Source organism: Megascapheus bottae, chromosome 6 (genome assembly GCF_031878675.1).
Source record: "Megascapheus bottae isolate mThoBot1 chromosome 6, mThoBot2.hap1, whole genome shotgun sequence".
Classification (NCBI taxonomy): Eukaryota; Metazoa; Chordata; class Mammalia; order Rodentia; family Geomyidae; genus Megascapheus; species Megascapheus bottae.
Window position 1 is genome coordinate 21,794,514 of NC_143514.1, and position 20,290 is coordinate 21,814,803.

Consider the following 20,290-nt stretch of genomic DNA (forward strand, 5'->3'; position numbering starts at 1 on the left):
TGGAGTCTCAGGCGCTGTGAGCTGTTCGGGGGCCCCAAGCGATAGCCACGTTCTTCTGCTGGCTGGCAGCCAGGGGAGGAAGCTGGGGGTAAGGGGAGGGCCCTGAGGGAGGGGTCAGACGCCTCAGGAAAGAGTTAATGCAAAGAGGGGGAGGGGACTGGGCGAAGAGACCGAAGGGAAGGCTCAGGTAGGGAAGAGCGGAGGGGGAGGCCGGTGGAGCCCGGAGGCGTCCGGGATCCAGGGGGTCGGAGGCAGGGGCTTCTCGGCTTCGGCCCCTCACCCCCGGCCCTAACTTACAGCGCAGCGGCGACTTTCAGTTTCATTTCTCGGACCCTCCCGCCTGGGCCGCGCTGCCGCGATGCCCAGCAAGTTCAGCTACCGGCAGCTCCGGGAGACCGGCCAGCAGTTCGAGAGTTTCCTGGCTGCTCGGGGACTGGACCTGGAGACTGATCGCGAGCGGCTGCGGACCATTTATAACCGCGACTTCAAGACCAGGTACGGGCCGGCCCACCCTCGCCCCGAATCAGTCTGGCACGCCCGCCGCCACGATCCTGTGCTGGGGCCACCGTGCTCCGGGGCACGGACGCACGGCGTCCCAAGTGGATCTGGGGAGTCCCGGGGCGGCGCAGACCTTCCTCCCGCGCCCTGTCCACGCCCCGCCAGCGCCGCCCGGAGCCCGCCCGTTCTGCACGGGCCAGGCCCGGTGCCGATTCCCCGAGGATCCTCCAGGGCTACCCGCTTCCCCGCCTCCCGAGGCAGGGGCTGCGCGAGGAGTCCCCTGCAGGCTGCGAGGACAGCTCTAGCCTTGGGGCAGAGTGAGCCCCCGGGGGGTCCAGGAAGGCTGGGGGAGGCACTGCCTTGCAGGCTCCGGCTTCACGGGGATCCCTGGCCCGATGTTGAGGGGCTGCAGTCTCGGAGGGGGGGCGAAGAAGGGGGTGTCCAGAATCTGGGAGAGCTCCAGAGGCACAGTGTAGGAGGGAGAAATCTCAGACACGGAGAGGACACACGCACACGCACACACGCACGAACTACGTATGCAGACCCGGAGAGGACACACACACACACACACACACACACACACACACACACGCGAACTACGTATGCACCCAGCCTCCATTAGCACCTGTGGCTTCTCCATGGAGACCCAGGGCCTGGGCCAGCCTCCGGGAGGCCCCTTTCACCCTGTGGCTAAAGATATTTGGTCTCCTTTTCCTGTTACCACCCAAGTGAAAATCAAAGAGACTTCTGTCAAACCATACAAGTGTGCTTCAAAAACAACTCTATCAACAGGCTGCTGCTGGCTTTGGGCCGAAAACCAGAAAACAATTTAACAGAGATCAGTATAAAGAGTTGTACAAATAAACACGGAGGTGGGGGGGGGTGTCTTAATAAGAGATCTCTTGAAAGAAGACTGGGTTTTAGCAAGCCAGTAAGAGTAAAAATGACTCCTATGGTTTTGCGCCGAGTCTTCGGAGAGGAAGATTTTTTTTCCCCGCATATTAACCAGAATGTTGCTTCTAGGATATAATTTTCACTAATGTTTGGGCAACATCTGAAGAAGAGACAAAGGTAATGAAGATTTGCTTTGGGATCCGTACTGTGTGCTGGGCACTGTGGAAGCACAAAGATGAAAGATACACAATTCTAGGGAAGCACGACATGTGTACAATCTACTTAGAACGGGATAGGAGTTCTAGAGGACAGTCGTTGTGATTACCATTGGAACACCTCCTGTGGGCACTTGCTATATGTGAATTCACCTTAAAAGAGAACGATAGAACTCAACTCCAAATCTGAATACACAAGGCGGGATTTGTACTGGAAGAGAAGTTGGGGTGGGGGGAATGTCCAGTATATAAGAATATATTAAGGAAACATCAGGACCGGGGATTCTGGCCAAAATGACCTACAGAACTGCTGTTGAAGTCAGACCAGGTGGCTTGTGCCTGCCTGTATTTCTAGCCACTCAGGAGGCTGTAATCTGAAGACCACAGTTTAAGGCCAAGCCGGGCAGGAAAGTTCATGAGACTCTTAATTAACCAGCAAAAAACCAGAAGCGGAGCAGTGGCCTTGAGCAAAACCTTTCAGGGACAGTGCCTTTGTCCTGAATATCCCCAAAGTGGGAACTTTTTTTTTTTTTAGTCAGTTGTGGGGCTTGAACTCTAGGCCTGGACGCTGCCCCTTACCTTTTCAGCTCAAGGCTACTGCCCTACCCCCTGAGCCTGGGCGTTGTCCCTGAGGTCTTTAGCTCAAGCCATCAAGAGCCACAGTGCCACTTCCGGTTTTCTAGAGGTTAAATGGAGATAAGAGTGTCATGGACTTCTGTGCCCAGCCTGGCGTTGAATCTCCATCCTCAGTCAGCCTCCTGAGTAGCTAGTATTACAGGCATGAGCCACAGAGCTTGGCTTATGGGAGCATTTAAAAAAAAAAAAAAAAAACCCGGTGCCAGTGGCTAATGCCTGTAATCCTAGCTACACAGGAAGCTGAGATCTGAGGATCGTGATTCAAAGCCAGCCCTGGCAGAAAAGTCAATGAGACACTTAGCTCCAATTAGTCACAGAGCAGCTGGGAGTGGCATTGTTGCTCCAATAGCAGAGCACTAGCTTTGAGCAAAAACAGAAGCCCAGAGTTCAAGCAAGCCCAAATTTGGGGAGGGGGGGGGACGAAAGACTTCAGCACAAAAGGTGAGGGTCAAGTAACTTGATATCAAGAGGAACCTTTTATCAAAAGTGGGAGAATTCTTACAACACTGACTTATCAGACTTATAAAAACAAAAATATAAAGGAGCCAAGGGAGGGAGCCCCATTGTAACTCCATGGAGGAATCTGTCAACTGTAAACCAAAAATGCACTATGTTTCAGCAGAGATACAACCATCAGCCATGTTGGATTGCATGTAGCTGTTCATTAAGAGTGAATTTGAGGGGTGGGGACTTTGGGGCTTTTTAGTTTTGTTTTTGAGACAGTTCTCTCAGTCTAGGCTCTCAAACTTCAGCAATACCCCCTCCTCAACCTCCCAGGGAGCTGAGACAACAGACATACACAACTATTTTGAATTTACTTTGCAGTGCTAATAATTGAACACAGAGCTAGGCAAACAATTACTCCATCACTGAGCAACATCTGAAGCCCAGAAGTAATATTTATGGAAGTAATATTTAATGTAGGTACTTTTTATTTGTTTTATGCCAGCATTAGGGGTTGAACTCAGAGCCTGGGTTCTGACCCTTAACTTTTTCCATCAAGGCAAGCCCTCCACAATTGAGCCATGGCTCTACTTCTGATTTTTTTAGTAAATGTAGGGAGGTTTTTTGTTGTTGTTGTTGTTGTTTTTGCTAGTCCTGGATCTTCAACTCAGGGCTTGGACACTGTCCTTGGGTTTCCTTGAGGATAGATAGCACTCTACCACTTGAGCCACAACACCATTTTTGACTTTTTCTTTGTATGCGGTACTGAAGAATTGAAACCAGGGCTTCGTGCATTTAGGCAAGCATTCTACTACTAGGCCACCTTCCAGCTCTCTACTTCTGACTTCTTAACTAATTAATTGGGGAGGAGAGTCTTATAGTTTTTCGTGCAATGGCTGGCTTTAGATCCTCAGAGCTCAGCCTCCTGCATAGCTAGGATTATAGGCTTGAGCTGCTGCCAACTGGATGCTCGTTTTTTTTTTCTTTTTTCTTTTATGCAAGTAAGACAGGAGGTTGACCTTGGCCTTAGTATATGGAAGAGAAGGAAAGGCCTCTCTATGGGTTCATGTGTATCCTTTCATGTGGCTCAGTCAATGAAACGAAACTGAGAAATATTTGCCTTGAAGAGAAAATTCAGAGACAAGATAGTTATCTGTGAATATTTTGGAGACTGACTGGGTGGACTGAACTAGGTGAGTCTAAAAGGCAGAGGTTTTGTTTACATCCCTACCCCATGTAGTCTTTAAAGCCTGGTTGAAATACTGTGAAGTCAACCCTTATCTTTTCTATGGCAAACACTTGTTTCTTCCTCTGGGCACTGATAGCTTACTTTGAACGTAGCCTTGGTATTGCTGGGCCAGCTCCTGTCAGGCTCTCTTCCCACCTTACTCTCTATCTTCGTTTATATTCACTTATACTAGTACTAAGGCTTGAACTCAGGGCCTACAACTCTGGCTCAGCTTTTTGTTTAAGGTTGGTGTTCTCCCACTTGAGCCAAATTCACTTCTTGCTTTTTGCTGGTTAACAGGAGAAAAGTCTCTTGGAATTATCTCCTCAGGCTAGTTTTGAACCAAGATCCTCAGATCTCAGCTTCCTGAGTAGCTAAAATTACAGGTATGTGCCACTGGCACCCAGCAACCTACTTTTAATTTGATATACCTTTAATCCATATCCCCTTTCCTTAGCAATAACAGTGGATACGGAGGGCTTCACACTTGCATATTATAAAAATTAACTCTTGCAGTCATCTACATCTCAAGTATTTTTTGGTATTCGTCTACTGAATTTGTTTTTATTACCTTTGTTGTTTTATGTACACATATATGTATTATATATTAAAGTATGTAATACAATATATTTAACATACTTTATATATTTTTTTCCTTTCATTTTTGGTGGTACTTTAACTCAGGGCCTTGTACTTGTTAGCCCGGTGCTCTGTCACTTGACTCATGCCTCCAGCCTTATGTTTGTTCATTAGTTTGAAGATAGATTATGATGAGCTTTACTGCCTTGCCTGGCCTTAATCGATCTTCCAAGCCTCTGAATAAACAACACTTGCCTTTAAAATAGGTTTTAATAGTCAAAACTTTTTTTTCCTTTTTTTGCCAACCACTGGTAAGCTCACACCTATAAACCTGGCTACCCAGGAGACTGAAAACTGAGGATCAAGATTCAAAGTCAAGCCTGGGCAAGAAAGTCTGTGACACTCTTACATCTTAACACCACAAATCCTGAAGGAGAGCTGTAGCTTAAGTGGTAGAGTACCAGCCTTGCTTAGAAAAGCTTTGGGATGGTCCTGGGTTCAAGTTCCAGGAATACTTCCCCATCCCCTTCCACCCTGCCAAAGAAAAATCAACTTATTTTGGTTTTGGGTTTTTTTAATAGATCCATATTTTCATTTTCAATTAGAAAGTTTTCCCTATTAATCTAGGTTACTGTGTCTATAATACAATGATTGGGGCTTTTTTTCAACAATAGTGTATTTTTAAGGATTTTTTTTTAAACAGCTATCACCTTAGACCGTGGGTAGATGAATTCGGGTAAAGGCTAAAAGACAATCGTTTGAGAAGTATTTAGGGGTAATAGCATCTGTAGACATTACAAGATTTTGAAACACGAGTTCTGTCTGCCTGCCTTCCTCATATGTTCCTGCAGAAGTTTCCAAAACTAGACTTACCTGCTTGTTTCTCCCTCCTGTAAGAAATGAGAGGTGAACCACCAATATAGACCCGAGACTTTACTGGGGGACAGACCCGCCCGGATGCTCTAAGCAGGCATGGAGCCAGCAGCAGTGGATAGTTGTGAGTGGAATTTAAACAGAATTTAGGAAGCAGTCACATGGGTCACATTTCGTGGACTGTGGGAATTCTGGGGGTAGAGTCAGTTCCAAGAAGAAGGTGTTATGAAGGTATTGGGTGGGCTACAAGAACTGGGAGGAGAGTCTCCTGAGAAAGGAGTGTGGCAACAGGGGCAGGACTTTGTACATTACACCAGGAAAACAATCAGCTTTGGGGAAATTGAAACTTAACAGAGTTTTGTAAACAGATGGTAACACCTTGTGGGGACCCTAGACCTCCTCCCACAGGCCTGGACCATGATCCTTGTATATATATATGATTTTGGAGAAGATGGGATGATAGATGTACACCACCATATATAGCTTTTTTTCCATTAAGATGGGGATGGAAGGAACCTCAGATTTTTACTTTATTTTTTGCTTTGGCTGCTATGAACTCAGTCTTTGCCTTCCAAGCAGCTAAGATTACGGGTGTGAGCCACTTACACTCAGCACATTTTGTCTTTCCTTGAAAATAGATCTGTCAGTCTTGAGCCTAGGTTATCTGCTAACCACATCTGATTTGAGTGAGGAGGTGTACACAGTGTACAAGCTGTTTGGGGACTTTTTTCTTTCTTTCTTTTTGTCAGTTGCAGGGCTTGAACTCAGGACCTAGGTGCTATCCCTGAGCCTCTTTCTGCTCAAGACTAGAGCACTATTCTTGAGCCACAGCACCACTTCTAGTTTTTGAGTGGTTAATTAGAGATAAGATTCTCACGGAGACTTTTCTTCCTGGGCTGGCTTTGAACCATAACACTTAAATCTCAGCCTCCTGAATAGGTAGGATTACATGTGTGAGCCACCAGTGTCTGATGCACAGCCATTTTTTGTTTGTTTTATTTCGTTTTTGTTCTGTATGGCAGCTTGAATTCAGAACCAGGGTACTTTTCCTTAGGTTTTTTAACACGTCTGGAGCTTTACCTCTTGAGTCAAATCTCCACTTCCTGTTTTATGCTGGTTAATTGGAGACTAGAATCTCACAGACTTTCTGCCTGGACTAGCTTGAAACTGAGATTCTCAGATCTCAGCCTCCTGAATAGCTACCAGTTCCTGGCTTCCACAGCTGTTTTTAAAGTTCATGTACTGTTGTTTTCTTGTCGTTAAGTTATGAGGATGAGTGGAGACTCCACACTGTAGTCTCTACTAGCCTGAAATTCATGATCCTCCTGTTTTGCTCTGATGTACCCTACCATGCCAAGCACACATTTCTGAGAGAAGAAAAGACAATGCTTTGGGTGCATTATGTATGTTCTGGTACTGGAGCTCTCCCTTAGCTTTTTTTGCTCAACACCTTCACTTCTTTATTTCTCTCTCTGTCTCTCTCTGTCTCTCTCTGTCTCTCTCTCTCTCTCTCTCTCTCTCTCTCTCTCTCTCTCTCTCTCTCTCTCTCTCTCTCTGTTTCTCTCTCTCTCTCTCTCTCTCTCTCTGTCTCTCTGTCTCTCTCTGTCTCTCTCTCTGTCTCTGTCTCTCTCTCTGTCTCTCTCTCTCTCTTTCTCTCCTTCTCTCTTTCTTTCTTTTCTTGCCAGTCCTGGGGCTTGAATTCAGGACAGTGTCCATGACCTTTCTCAAGGTTAGCACTCTACCACGTGGACCACAGCACCACTTCTGGCTTTTTCTGTATATGTGATATCAAGAAATCAAACCTAGACCTTCATGCATACTAAGCAAGCACTCTACCACTCCTGGCCCTCACTAAAGGCTTTCTGTTGGTTAACATTTTTTTCTTTTCTTTTTTTTTTTTTTTCTGGTTGTGGGGCTTAAACACTGTCCCTGAGCTCTTCAGCTCAAGAGTATTGCTGTATCACTTTGAGTCACAGTTCCACTTCTGATTTTCTGGTGGTTAATTGGAGATAAGAGTCTCACGGACTTTCCTGCCCAGACTGGCTTTGAACCTTGATCCTCAAATCTCAGCCTCCTGAGTAGCTAGGATTATTGCCATAAGTCACCAGTGTCTGGCTGGATTCACTTCTTTATTCAACAAATATTGACTTGCCTTCCTCACTATGGGTAAGACAAATACTAGAGATACCTAAAGAAGGAAAGTAGTAGCAGTTAAACATCATCATTTAATTGCTGCTGTGATAAGCGCTAACAAAAAAGATCCCTTCATGCATTGGGAGAATACAATAGTGAGAATGGAAACATAACCTAGTCTAGAAACCAGAGATTTTGGGAGAAAGTGATATTTGAGTAGAATCTTGAAAGGTTGGAAGAACATTTCAGACACAACGGGAACAGGGTTTGGGGTTACTTTGAACTTGCTAACCTAAGACCAAAGGGAGGCAACATTGTTTGGGAAAGAACTTGTGAGCCATATTGTGTTATTTTATTTAAAATCTTAACAATAAACATGGAAGATTCCAAAGTAGGAGACCATTAAATCAGAGTTTTCGATTATTCTGGCTTCTGGTATAAAAGTGGCTTTAGATAAAGCCATAAAGTTAAAAACAAAAAAGTCTTATCTTTGCCTCTACTCCTGTAGTATATATAACTTCAACATATATTCCATGAATTAACACATAACCTTTTTTGAAATAAATAAAATCCTGTTCAGGGTAGCAACCTAAAGTTTGTAAACCATGAAACTACTATTCTCATACTGTATTTTGAAATACCATTCCTTTAGCTTTTTAGCCTTTTCTGAATTGAGTCTGTAAAGATTGGACACCATTCATATAGTGAGCAGAGGCCAGGGCCATCACAGGGCAAATGAAAGGCAGGGCATCTGTATAGAGGAGCGCAGTGGTCACAAAAGCAGGAATGGCTGAAAGACCATTGAAGATGATTGACTAGAGGCCCAACATCACCTGAGGGTCTGTATCTCAGTTTCTTCTCAAGTGAGTAACAGTAGTTGTTACCAAGTGAGGATCAAAGGTACTTAGCACAGAATACAGTAACTACTCAGTTGAAGTTTTCTGTTGATGATATAACTCATACTATATTAAAGAGCTGGACTTGAGCTTTACAGTATAGAGTCAATAATTGAGGTAATTAATGTGCTTTGTGTTTGATGATAATGCTGCCCTTTACAGATGCAAAGCCAGAGAAAGAGAGGTTAGACTGACAGACAAGCACACACACCACAGAGGAATGGAGGGCGGGGGGTGGAGGGGACTTAAAAGAGGTAAAAGGAGAGTTCATAGAACCCTGGAAAATAGAGGAGGGATATGATCAGATGGTTCACAGAAGAAATGCAAATGATTGTAAGTGAAGAAAATATTCTTGATTATATCAGTGACCTGGAAATTCAGATTTAAACAAGGAAATTGAAATTTTCAGATGTTAGAGACTGGGAAAGACCACTTCTAAAAAATTTTTTGTGTGTTGGTACTGAGATCTTGGAATCACAGTTGCTCTGGCTTAGCTATTTTCTGCTCAAGGCTGATGTTCTCCCACTTGAACCACAACTCTGTATCCAGCATTTTGGTGGTTAACTGAAAAAAAGAATCTCATAGACTTTCCTGCCCTGACTGGGTTTGAACTATGATCCTCAGGTCTCAGCCCTCTACATATCTATAGGCATGAGCCACATGCACCCAAATGCTCTGATTATTTTTAAGACAGAGCTTCTTGTTTTCTTTGTCTTGGCTGGCCCTAACTACTATACTCCTATTTACGCTATCCAAGTAGCTAGAATGACCAGTCTATAGTATCACACCCAGCTTTCTCAATTGAGATGGGATCTCCAGAACTTCTTGATTTTTTTGTTGTTGTTTTTTGTTTTTGTTTTGTCCTTGCTAGCCTTGAATGTCTCTGTTAACCTCTCATGTAGCTAAGACTACAGATATGTACCACTAATGCACATCTGATTATGTCTTTTCTTGAAAGCCATATGATCTGGCTGTCTTGGGCCTAGGTTATCTGCTAGCCACTGATGGCTGGAATGGGGACAGTGCCCATAGCTAAAGTTCCTGCACTGTTGTTGTTTTTTTTAATGTTTGGTTATGAAGGATTAAAAAATATTCTTACACTAATGACTTGGCAGTGTATCTGAATTTCTCTGAGAGGAATACACGTATTAAGACACCTGTCCAAACTGATTTTGGTAGACATTTGGGTTTGTGCTTCAACCTATAGGACTTTAGGAATCATGATTAAAGTTAGTTCTGACTACCTGACTCTTTTTTGTTTTATTTTAATTTTTTAGTGCTGACTACTTGACTACCTTTATTTTTAGTCACCCCAGTGGTATTTGATCCTTCTGATGCCTGATATGGAGACTTCTGGTTCTCCTTTCCTGAGAGTTTCCTTTTCTCCTTGGGTTGTCCTGACTTCAGACAAGTCACATTCCCTGGGGTGATCCTTGGCTATAACTCTCAGTCCAAGATTCTCTAACATTAGGCTTACACTTGGCCTGAGTTATCATCTTGTAACTCACATGAGCCACAACTGCCTTTGAAACACAAGAATCTCAAACCCAGTATGAGCAGATTTATGTTATGGGTCTTTTGTTTAGTCTACCTTTTCTTGTCTTTATTTTCTATTTAGGGGTAGTCCTAGATATCGAGCCATTGATTTCTAGGGTATCCTAGGCTCCTTTCCTCTTCTCACTGTCATTCCTCACTTTCTGCTAATTGATATTCTAAATGTTTTAGGATCTGCCCCTCTTCTATTTCTACCAGTGTCTTATCCAAACCTTGTTACCTTTTAACCCAAACAGTTGCCACACCCTTCTTCTAACTGGTCTCCCTGCCTACAGTCTTGCCTCCAGCAAATCCATCCTCCAATCCTGATGCCAGAGTGATCTGAAATGCAAATATGATCTTGCCACCCCCCCTGCTTAAAACCTTCCACCTGCAGTGGTTCTGTAGCCACAGGGTAGCCTCTGGCGGGGCTGCAAGTAAGTTGTTACTACTCCTACTACTACTGCCACCATTAGATACCACTGTTACTAATACAAATACTAATAGTAGCTAACATTTATTGAGCATTTTCCATTATGCTTTCCAATGATTTATTATCTGTTAAAAAATCATAGCCAGTTTCTAATTTTTCTAAATAGCACCGCTCTTTGTTGTTGGGGGTGGGGGGCGGGGCGGGATGGAATTGGGGGCCAGAGTTCTAGGTGGGGTACTAGGCAAATGTTTCTAGCCAGAAATGATCTTACCATGTACTCTAGGATATATGTAACTGTGCTGATTTAGCCCTGAGAGTTCCTGGGGATTATCATAGTTCTTAGGAACAGAGATTTCCTTTAACTCTCTACAAAACACCGGGGTAAGGTGACACTCTTTGAAATCGTGTGACCCAAGTATGTCACACATGGGAATGTCCTCGGGCTCTCGGGTCCCTGCTCACCTCTGCCATTCTTGCCATTCCTTTTTTTTTTTTTTTTTGCACTTTCCATTCTAGTACAACCAAACTGTATGTAATACTAATCATCACTCACCCTTACTGGGGTCTCCTATGTGCCAAGCACTGGGCTAAGTGCTTCCCTGCTATGTCAGTATCTCAAGTAAGCTTCGCCACCTTTTAAAGATGTCTTTGCTATCCCCATTTTATTAGTCTATTTGTTTTTATGCTGCTGAGGATTGAACTTTGCTCCTCACTTTACCACTGAGCTCCATCCCCAGGCGTACGTATTAGAGGAGGAAAGAAGCAAAGCCAGGCTTTGGGGTGCATACTGTAGTAACTGACCAGGGAGTGGCGGAGCCCAGATGGTGTGTATCCTTCATTTGATCACCTTGGGTGTCCTGTGGCCTGGGTAGTGAGTGCCCTTCATCCTCTGGAAACCTGATTGTGGTCAGTGCCCCACCTGGGCTCAGTGAGCTGTCCAAGGAGCCTCAGCAGCTAGGATCCAGTGGCCACACTAGCATTGGTGGGCTTGGGTTGAGTGGTCTTCAAGGCAGGGTCTGGATGTCTCTCATCTTGGAACCCCCAGCATCTAGTACAGTGTCTGGCACCTAACAGGCCTCTGTAAGTGTTTGTTGAGTTGACTAAACTGAATTCCAGTCGCTGAACCTTAAGGTTTTTGTCCTGCTGACCAGTTTTCCCTGTCTTCACCTCTCTAGGCACAAAGCCAGGCTATTTGATCTCTGGAGAAGGATCCTTTCCCTTCCTGCTTGGGTTCCACCTGCACCCTTTGACTTCGGGTGGAAACTGCTGTCTGATCAGCCAGCTTGCCCATACTCTGGACATCTCTGCTCTCTCTGGTCCCCCTCCTCCCCCACAGGCTGGGCCTGCGTCCATTCCTCTGAGTCAACTCATTTGACTTCCCCTTTGGCCTTGACGTTTTCCACTGGTTGTTTGCATTTTCTTTTTTTCTGTCCCAATAGTCCCTCCCCCTTTAAAAAAAAATCTATTTCTTTCTCTCTTCCCTTAGTTTTTCCAACCAACAGCCCATGATAGGAATACTCTCCTATGTAGCACACAATCTACAACCTGCTATTAAGACAATTATATTTTGCCTTGAAAAGAAAGTTCCATTGCCTTGCCTTAAGACATTTAAAATTCCAGCCATCCCCTGCCCCAGTCTCTTTCTCTGAGCCCCATATTGCCCCACAGCAATGCTGGTGTGTCCAGCACAGTGACTCTCAGGAGCCTTTGTCCCCACCCCTCTGTATCTTCTTCCCCCACCCTGTCTCCCACTGGCCCTGCCTTCCCTCACTTCCCAGTCTCCTCTGCTTCTGGCAGCTTTGGGAGCCCCGCCCCTGGCTTCTCCTCCATGCTGTATGGAATGAAGATTGCAAATCTGGCCTACGTCACCAAGACTCGGGTCAGGTTCTTCAGTCTCGACCCCTGGGTTGATGTGCGGTTCCCAGAAAAGAGGAGAATGAAGCTGGGGTCAGATATCAGCAACCACCACAAGTCACTGCTAGCCAAGATCTTTTATGACAGGTGTGTGTGTGTGTGTGTGTGTGTGTGTGTGTGTGTGTGTGTGTGTGTGTGTGTGTGTGTCTTGGGTGGGAAGGGTGTGGGGGGAGGGGCTGTCTGGCTGAGTAAACAGTGGACTGCTTCACATTGTTCAGTAATGGGGTAAGGGCAAAGATTGGACATGGTGGGGATGAGGGTGAGGGGGTTTGCTGAGCAGAGCACTGACATTCTGCCAACCTCCCAATCCTAAAATTTCACCTAGAGCAGCCCCCAAACCAGGCCCCTCATACCTCCTTTCCCCTGCTTGCCTTCTACTCACTTCAGGGCTGAGTATCTTCACGGGAAGCATGGGGTAGACGTGGAAGTCCGGGGGCCTCATGAAGCCCGAGATGGGCAGCTTCTTATCCGCCTGGATTTAAACCGCAAGGAAGGGCTGACCCTTAGGCTTCGGAATGGAGGGCCCAAGCCTGTTACTCTCACTCACCTCTTCCCACTGTGCTGGACACCCCAGTTTACTTTCTACAATGCTGATCAGGAGCTGCCCTGCCCCCTGGGCCCTGGTGAGTAGGCTCCCAAAGGGAAAAGACTGCACACAGGGGACTCACTCTGGGCAAGCGAAGCTTTGGAAAGCTTTGGACTGCCAGGGAGATCTCCCACCTCTTCCTAGTCACTCGGTCGTCTTCCTCCAGGTGAATACTATGAGCTCCATGTCCACTGTAAGACCAGTTTTGTGGGCTACTTCCCCGCCACTGTGCTCTGGGAACTGCTGGGACCAGGAGAGAGTGAATCAGAAGAGGCTGGAACTTTCTACATTGCCCGCTTCTTGGCAGCCGTTGCCCATAGCCCCCTGGCTGCACAGCTGAAGCCAACGACCCCCTACAAGCGTGTCCGAATCACTGGCAACCCTGTAGTGACTAACCGTGTAGAGGAAGGAGAGAGACCTGACTGGTAACTCCTCCCTCCAACCCTGTCCATGCTGGGCACATCCTGACTAGACTAGTTGTAGACCCTTGGGAATGGCCCAGGGGTTGGAGCCAGGAGCCTAAGTCTCCTTTCTAAATTGTGGATTCTTCTCTTGGGATCTTGACCTTTTACTGTCCAGGAAGCAATCTGCAAGACAGTGGTAGATTCCTCCGATCAGTCACTCAGTGACTGATGATCCAGCAACCCATTGTAAACATGGCTGTCTCTCCACCCATCTCTCTCTTTTTGATGGTGCTGGAGATTGACTCAGGGCCTTATGTATCCTGAACATATTCTCTACTTTGAGCTACATCCTCAGAGAGCCTCACATGCTAGGCAAGCACTCTACCACTTAACGCATACCCCCAGCCTTCTCTTTCCCTTGCTAGAGCTTATCTGAAACTCAAGACCCCCCCATCTTTGACCCCCCATAGATGGAATTACACGTCTGCATCACTCCTTGCAAGAAGAATTGTGAACAGTTTAATTTTTGTGAACAGTTTAATTTTGCTCCATACTGGGAATTAAACCCGGTGCATAGTAAGAAGGCACCATACCACTTGAAGTTAAATGGGACCTCACTCCTCCAGGTCTCAACCTACTGAGTGGCATGAGCCATGGGTGCTCAGTTTATATAATATATATATATATATATATATATATTTTAAAGGTGTTCCCAGTATTGGGCTTGGACCAGTCTGGCGCATGAGTTAGTACCCTGTGCATTTTGGAGTAGAGCAAACGTATTATAGAAAGACCTAGTGTGCCGTGTGTTGGTGGCTCACGCCTGTAATCCTAGCTACTCAGGAGGCTAAGATCAAAGGATCATGGTTCAAAGCCAGCCTGAGCAGGAAAGTCTGTGAGTCTCTGACCAGCAGAAAATGGGGGAAATAGCATTGAGCAAAAGAGCTCAGGGACAACACCCAGGCCCCAAGTGCATGGTCCAAGAAAGAAGAGTCATTATCAGAGTCTGAAGGTAGGAGGGGTTTCCATGTTAATGACTGCTCTTCTTCATCCCCACAGTGCGAAGGGCTATGAACTAGAGCTAAGTATGGCGCTGGGGACCTACTACCCCCCGCCCCACCTCAGGCAAGTGCTCCCCATCCTCCTTCAGGGAACAAGTGTCTTCACTGCCCCTAAAGAGATTGCAAAAATCAAGTAAGTACTACCACTCGCCACCCATACTCCTCTCTCTCCTCTGTCTCCTCGCTCTGACCCCTTCCACTGCCCAGCACCACTGTCCTCAGCATCCAAGCCTCTCACTGACAGGACTCAAGGTGAGCCAGTCAATGTAGGCCTTGCCCATGCTAGTGGAGAACAGCAAGAACACTTATAATTGGTTTAAACACACACACATACACACACACACACTTTATAATGTCATGTAGTGATCAGTGCTATGAAGAATGAAACCTAATATGAAACTAAAATCAAGGCAAGGTAAGGGGATGGATGAGTTGTGCTGTTTTACAACGGGCAGTTTGTCCTGGCCTCTGAGGAGAGAATGATGTTTCGATGAGGTAAGGGGAGGATCTGGAGAAAGCTATTCTGGCCCATAAGAACCATAATACAAGTAACAGTCAAGTCTAAGGTAGGGGGGATGGAGAGCACTGGGAAAGACCTGGAGCTCCCTTTGTGAGCCCGCTGACCCTCTGCTTCTCTACCCATCTAATCTTCCCTGCTTCCAAGGCTTGCATAGTTCTAGTGCTTTAGCGGGGAGACAGTGGAGCCCGAGACCCAGGGGCTTGCCTGCTGTGCCCTGTTCCTGCCCTCACCCCACATCTACTCGTCACTGCCAGGGCCCAGCTGGAGACAGCCCTGAAGTGGAGGAACTATGAGATGAAGCTCCGGTTGTTGCTGCACCTGGAGGAGCTGCAGATGGAGCATGACATCCGGCACTACGACCTGGAGTCAGTGCCCATGACCTGGGACCCCATGGACCAGAACCCCAAGCTTCTCACACTGGAGGTCGGAACTGGCATAAGTATACCGCAAGGATGGGTCCAAGTCAGTGGACCTTAAGCTGTGATTCTTGACAACATGTCAAACTAGAATAAGGATGAATTAGTTCCTGTCCACAATAGGAAACCGGTGGACATTCATTCTATGCCACAAGAGAAACATTTAGACAGAGCAGTGGGTTTTTTTTTTCCATAGACTCTGTTGCCTTCAGATTTGTGACCTTGCTTTCTCTGAGCTTATGTCCCCTTATATAAAAAGCATAGAGCTGGTCTGCATCATTTTCTGGTCCTTTTTGATTTTTACATTTGGAGTGTTTACAGACAAGAATAATATGAGTGAAACTGGGATAAACCAAGACTGATTGGGGAAAGGAGACTATAAAGACTGAGTTTTGAGGGGCCAGGAGTTTGGCCTTGTGTTAGAGTGCTTGCCTAGCATGAAAAGACCAAGGTTCGATTCCTTGGTACCACATATATAGAAAAAAGCCAGAAGTGGTGGTGTGGCTCAACTGGTAGAGCTCTAGCCTTGAGGAAGCCCAAGGACAGTCCCCAGGCCCTGAGTTCAAGCCCAGGACTGGCAAAAAAAAAAGTTTTGAACTAAGTTTCAGAGGCAAAGTAGGAACTGAGCTGACCAAAAGGCTAACTAGATGGACTGGGAGGCTGGCTGGCCTCACATTCTGGGGTCCTGCCCTCCATGTTCTAGGTTCCTGGGCTTGACACCTCTGAGGAACCTGAGAAAGTTGGGTTCTTTCTTCTCCCTCTGAGTCTTGTCCTATCTAATAGGAAAAGAGAGAAGGGTAGAGGGCCAGCATGAGCCTGAGGCCAGAGCTTCAGTTCTCATCTCTTGGGTCTACAGAGCCTTTGACTACCATCCCTAGGATAGAAGCTTGCTTGTGTTCATACCCTACAGGTTCCTGGGGTGGCTGAGAGCCGCCCCTCAGTGCTACGGGGTGATCACTTGTTTGCCCTCCTGTCGTCTGAGACACACCAAGAGGACTCTGTCACCTACAAGGGCTTTGTGCACAAGGTGGAATTGGACCGTGTCAAGCTGAGCTTTGCTCCAAGGTAAATGGGGATTTTCCCCCCACACCCCTTCCACCCCGACCAGAATACTTTCAGGCTTCTCTCTAAGGCCTGAAGAAACATATGCCTCCAAGGCAGGAGGCAGTTTCTATAGGGGAACCCTGAAGGACAGCAGCTTCCTCTTCTAGAGAGCTTTATATGGAAGTCTTGGCAGGTGGAAGAGTGGGAGGTGGCAAGAATATTTGTCCCACCTAACTGGAGCTCTTTTCTTTCCCTGCCCAAAGCCTCATGAACCGCTTTGTGGATGGGCTGACCTTCAAGGTGAACTTCACCTTCAACCGCCAGCCCCTGAGGGTCCAGCACCGTGCCCTGGAGCTGACAGGACGCTGGCCACTGTCACCTTTGCTTTTCCCTGTGGCCTCCTGTGGGGCTGCACTGCTTCCTGCAGATGTGAAGCTTAAGTGAGAATGGCAGGGACTCTGGGGCTGCTCAGGGAGTGGAGTCACAAAGCCCTCTGGGATGCTCCAGGTTTATGTTCCTGGCCCTTCTTGTTAGGCTATTCGACCGGAGTCTGGAGTCAAACCCAGAGCAGCTGCAGGCCATGAAGCACATTGTTATGGGTACCACTCGGCCAGCCCCCTACATCATCTTTGGGCCTCCAGGAACTGGCAAAACTGTCACATTGGTGGAGGCAATTAAGCAGGTGAGGTTTGAACACTTTTAAAGCTGCACTCCTGACTCCTTGAACTTTGAACAGCTGTCCCCAGATTCTGATTCCTTCTCCTCTCTAATGTTCCTCTTACTGGACAGCAGCATTAGGAAGTAAGAGTCTGCGAGGCGGCTGAGTCATTGTGCTGTTTGAACACTGCATAACTAATGGAGTTACATTTATGTGTCAGTCATCATGGACATGTATATTTACTTCAGTTGTTCCTGGGCCATTAAGGTGCTATTTGAACAAGCAAGGCTGTGGAAATCAGAGCTTGCCTTTTACGTCACCACCTCCCTGAGTTCTAGGAGACAGATGCTGCCACACATTCACACCTGAATCTCAGAGCCTCCAGAAGTTGTTTCCATACTGTACATCTTCATTGCAGGTGGTGAAGCACTTGCCTAAAGCTCACATCCTGGCCTGTGCTCCCTCCAACTCTGGGGCTGACCTCCTCTGTCAGCGGCTCCGGGTCCACTTACCCAGCTCCATCTACCGCCTCCTGGCCCCCAGCAGGGACATCCGCATGGTACCTGAGGACATTAAGGTACCTAGGGAGCCATAGAATGACATGGGATGGTTTTGGGGTGGGAGAAGATCAGATCTAGACCCTTGCTGTGTGACTTTGGGTAGGTTGAGAATTCTCTCTGGACCTTTTTTCCTTGTTGGTAGAGTGAGAGAGGAGGGACCTTCCCCCTTGTCTGTAGCTGATTCCTCTCTTCCTTCCCAATCCACAGCCCTGCTGTAACTGGGATCCTAGGAAGGGCGAGTATGTGTTTCCTGCCAAGAAGCAGCTGCAGGAATATCGGGTCTTAATTACTACCCTCATCACTGCCAGCAGGTGGGAAGTGTGTGCATGTGTCTTAGTTATAAGTGTAAGTACAGAGGAACAGGGCTAGGGAGATGGGAAAGAAGGTTCCATGGGAAGGGGACCACTACATTGAGGAGTCAGCTTGGGTAGTAAACATTTAAGTCAGGTAGTTAGGTGTCTGGGAACGACCCCTGCCTGGCCTGACACCTCCCAGGTTGGTGTCAGCCCAGTTTCCCATCGATCACTTCACACACATCTTCATCGATGAAGCTGGTCACTGCATGGAGCCTGAGAGTCTGGTGGCCATAGCAGGTGAGGGGCTCAGAATGACTGGCTGCAGGTGTGCCACCTTGTCTGGGGAAAAAGAGGTCCCTTCCCCACTCACCTTTCTTCCTATTCCATCTCTTGACTCCCAGGGCTGATGGAAGTCAAGGAAACAGGCAACCCAGGAGGGCAGCTGGTGCTGGCGGGAGACCCTCGGCAGCTGGGGCCTGTACTGCGATCCCCACTGACCCAGAAGTATGGGCTGGGGTACTCTCTGCTGGAGCGACTGCTCACCTATAACACACTGTACAAGAAGGGCCCCAATGGCTACAATCCCCAGTTCATAACCAAACTGCTCCGGAACTACAGGTATTCCCACCTCTCTCCCCTGACACTGCTGTCCCACACATGCCTCGGCAGGGGGCTGAGGGCCTGTGTGATTCAGAGAGACTCTGAGCAGGTTTCTTTCTAGCTCCACCACCGCTACCTGTCATCTCTGCAACTTGGTGTTTTCATTCTGGACCACATGACTAATTTGTATACTAATCTGTATACTAATAGGTTGTAGGTCTAAGTTTCCAGGCAATTCAGAAGATATGAGAATACAGTTTTTAAATAAGCCTAGAGCTATAAGCTATGTACTTCGATTTTTAGGGTGTTATGTGTGTACATGGTGCTTAGTATCACATGGGCTTACACATCCTTGACCAGCTATACCCTCAGTTACCTCTCCCCTTTTGAGACAGAATATCAAATTTGGATTCAACTCCAGGGCTCAAACAAGCCTGGCCCAACCTTCTAAGTAGCTGGGATGCCACTGCATCCATCTTGTATTTAGTAAAGGAATTCATCCAAGTGCCTGTGGCTCATGTCTGTAATCCTAACTATTCAAGAACCTGAGATTTGAGCATCATGGTTTGAAGCCAGCCTGAGCAGGAGAGTCTACAAAAAGGCTGGTAATGGAGCTGGGATCAAGTGGTAGCACCTGGCAACAGCAACAAAATTCAGCCATCAGAAATGCTTAGATTACCATTGGAAGTATGGTTGTAAGTTGTAAGTTGTAGAGTGCTTGACTCAAAAGCATGAGGTCCTGAGTTCAAAAAGATCTTAAAGCAGTAATCCCAGCTTACAAGAGGTAGGAGACCCCACCTGGAAAAATACCTTCAAACAAAAGGTTGAAGGTATGGCAGAAAGACACAGTGCAGAAAGCATGAGGCTCCTAAGTTAAAGCTCTACCATTAAAAACAAAAAAGATTTTTAGGTAATTTTTACACTATTATTGATGAGTGTAATAAATGCTAGCTTTGTCACACATGTTTTAGGGTTTAACAAAGTTTATCAGATCGTGGTCATTGGAAATAGTTTGTATGTGTACTGTCTTTATTTGCCAAAATTGAAATCTTTTGAGTAGATCCCTAGTATCTTAGTTTTGGAAAAAAGAAAGTCATTCAGCTGGTCAGTGAGATTCCTGGCCTGCATGCTGTGTGAATGCACACTTCGTTCTGCTGTGGTCCATAGGGCCTGGCTGTGACAGCCTCCAGGCTGGGGAAAGCCTCCATTGCAAGGAGCAGGAAGGTGGAAGATGTGTGTGAGCCTAGGGCAAGTGGAATGGGAGTCCTGTAGGGCAGACAGAAGCAATCAAACCCTCACTCTTGTTCTTCCTTTTCCTCCTACCTCTTAGGTCTCATCCCACCATCCTGGACATTCCTAACCGACTGTACTACGAGGGAGAGCTGCAGGCCTGTGCAGACACAGTCGATCGAGAGCGCTTCTGCCGCTGGGAGGGTCTTCCCCAACAGGTGAGGCTGAGCAGAGCAGGATCAGGATCCCCCAGCCTGTGCCCCTACTAGCCTCGTCCTACTGAAGGAATATGACCAGAGGAACTTGAATGCAGAGTAGATGCCATACGATCCTCCATGGTCTTGCTCAGGGACCCCTTATTCCCTGGAAGAGTTTGAAGGCAGCACGGAAGGGAAGCAGGGAAGGGTGTCTGAACGTTTCTTCTTACCCCATGACCAGGGCTTTCCCATCATCTTTCATGGTGTAATGGGCAAAGATGAGCGTGAGGGCAATAGCCCATCCTTCTTCAACCCAGAAGAGGCTGCCACAGTGACTTCCTACCTGAAACTGCTCCTGGCCCCTTCCTCCAAGAAGGGCAAAGCCCGCTTGAGCCCTCGAAGTGTGGGTGTCATCTCTCCATACCGGAAGCAGGTCAGGCCC

General features: G+C 46.9%; 1 protein-coding gene across 3 annotated transcripts in view; it reads left to right on the top strand.

Annotated features, from left to right (window-relative positions):
* Positions 1-20,290, top strand: part of Mov10 (Mov10 RNA helicase) — a 22,925-nt gene continuing 2,635 nt past the window's right edge. Inside the window, exons 1-16 of one of the 3 annotated variants that reach the window (XM_090334443.1) lie at positions 1-88; positions 300-495; positions 12,160-12,363; positions 12,664-12,899; positions 13,029-13,287; positions 14,326-14,460; positions 15,102-15,270; positions 16,147-16,328; positions 16,571-16,747; positions 16,842-16,989; positions 17,384-17,542; positions 17,733-17,836; positions 18,021-18,118; positions 18,223-18,439; positions 19,752-19,869; positions 20,090-20,281. In XM_090334443.1, the coding sequence (XP_090190569.1) occupies positions 359-495; positions 12,160-12,363; positions 12,664-12,899; positions 13,029-13,287; positions 14,326-14,460; positions 15,102-15,270; positions 16,147-16,328; positions 16,571-16,747; positions 16,842-16,989; positions 17,384-17,542; positions 17,733-17,836; positions 18,021-18,118; positions 18,223-18,439; positions 19,752-19,869; positions 20,090-20,281 (2,535 nt within the window). In that variant the 5' untranslated portion in view covers positions 1-88; positions 300-358. Of the gene's footprint in view, positions 89-158; positions 188-299; positions 496-12,159; positions 12,364-12,663; positions 12,900-13,028; positions 13,288-14,325; positions 14,461-15,101; positions 15,271-16,146; positions 16,329-16,570; positions 16,748-16,841; positions 16,990-17,383; positions 17,543-17,732; positions 17,837-18,020; positions 18,119-18,222; positions 18,440-19,751; positions 19,870-20,089; positions 20,282-20,290 lie in introns of those variants that run through there. The other 2 variants (XM_090334445.1, XM_090334444.1) reach the window with 2 other exon arrangements.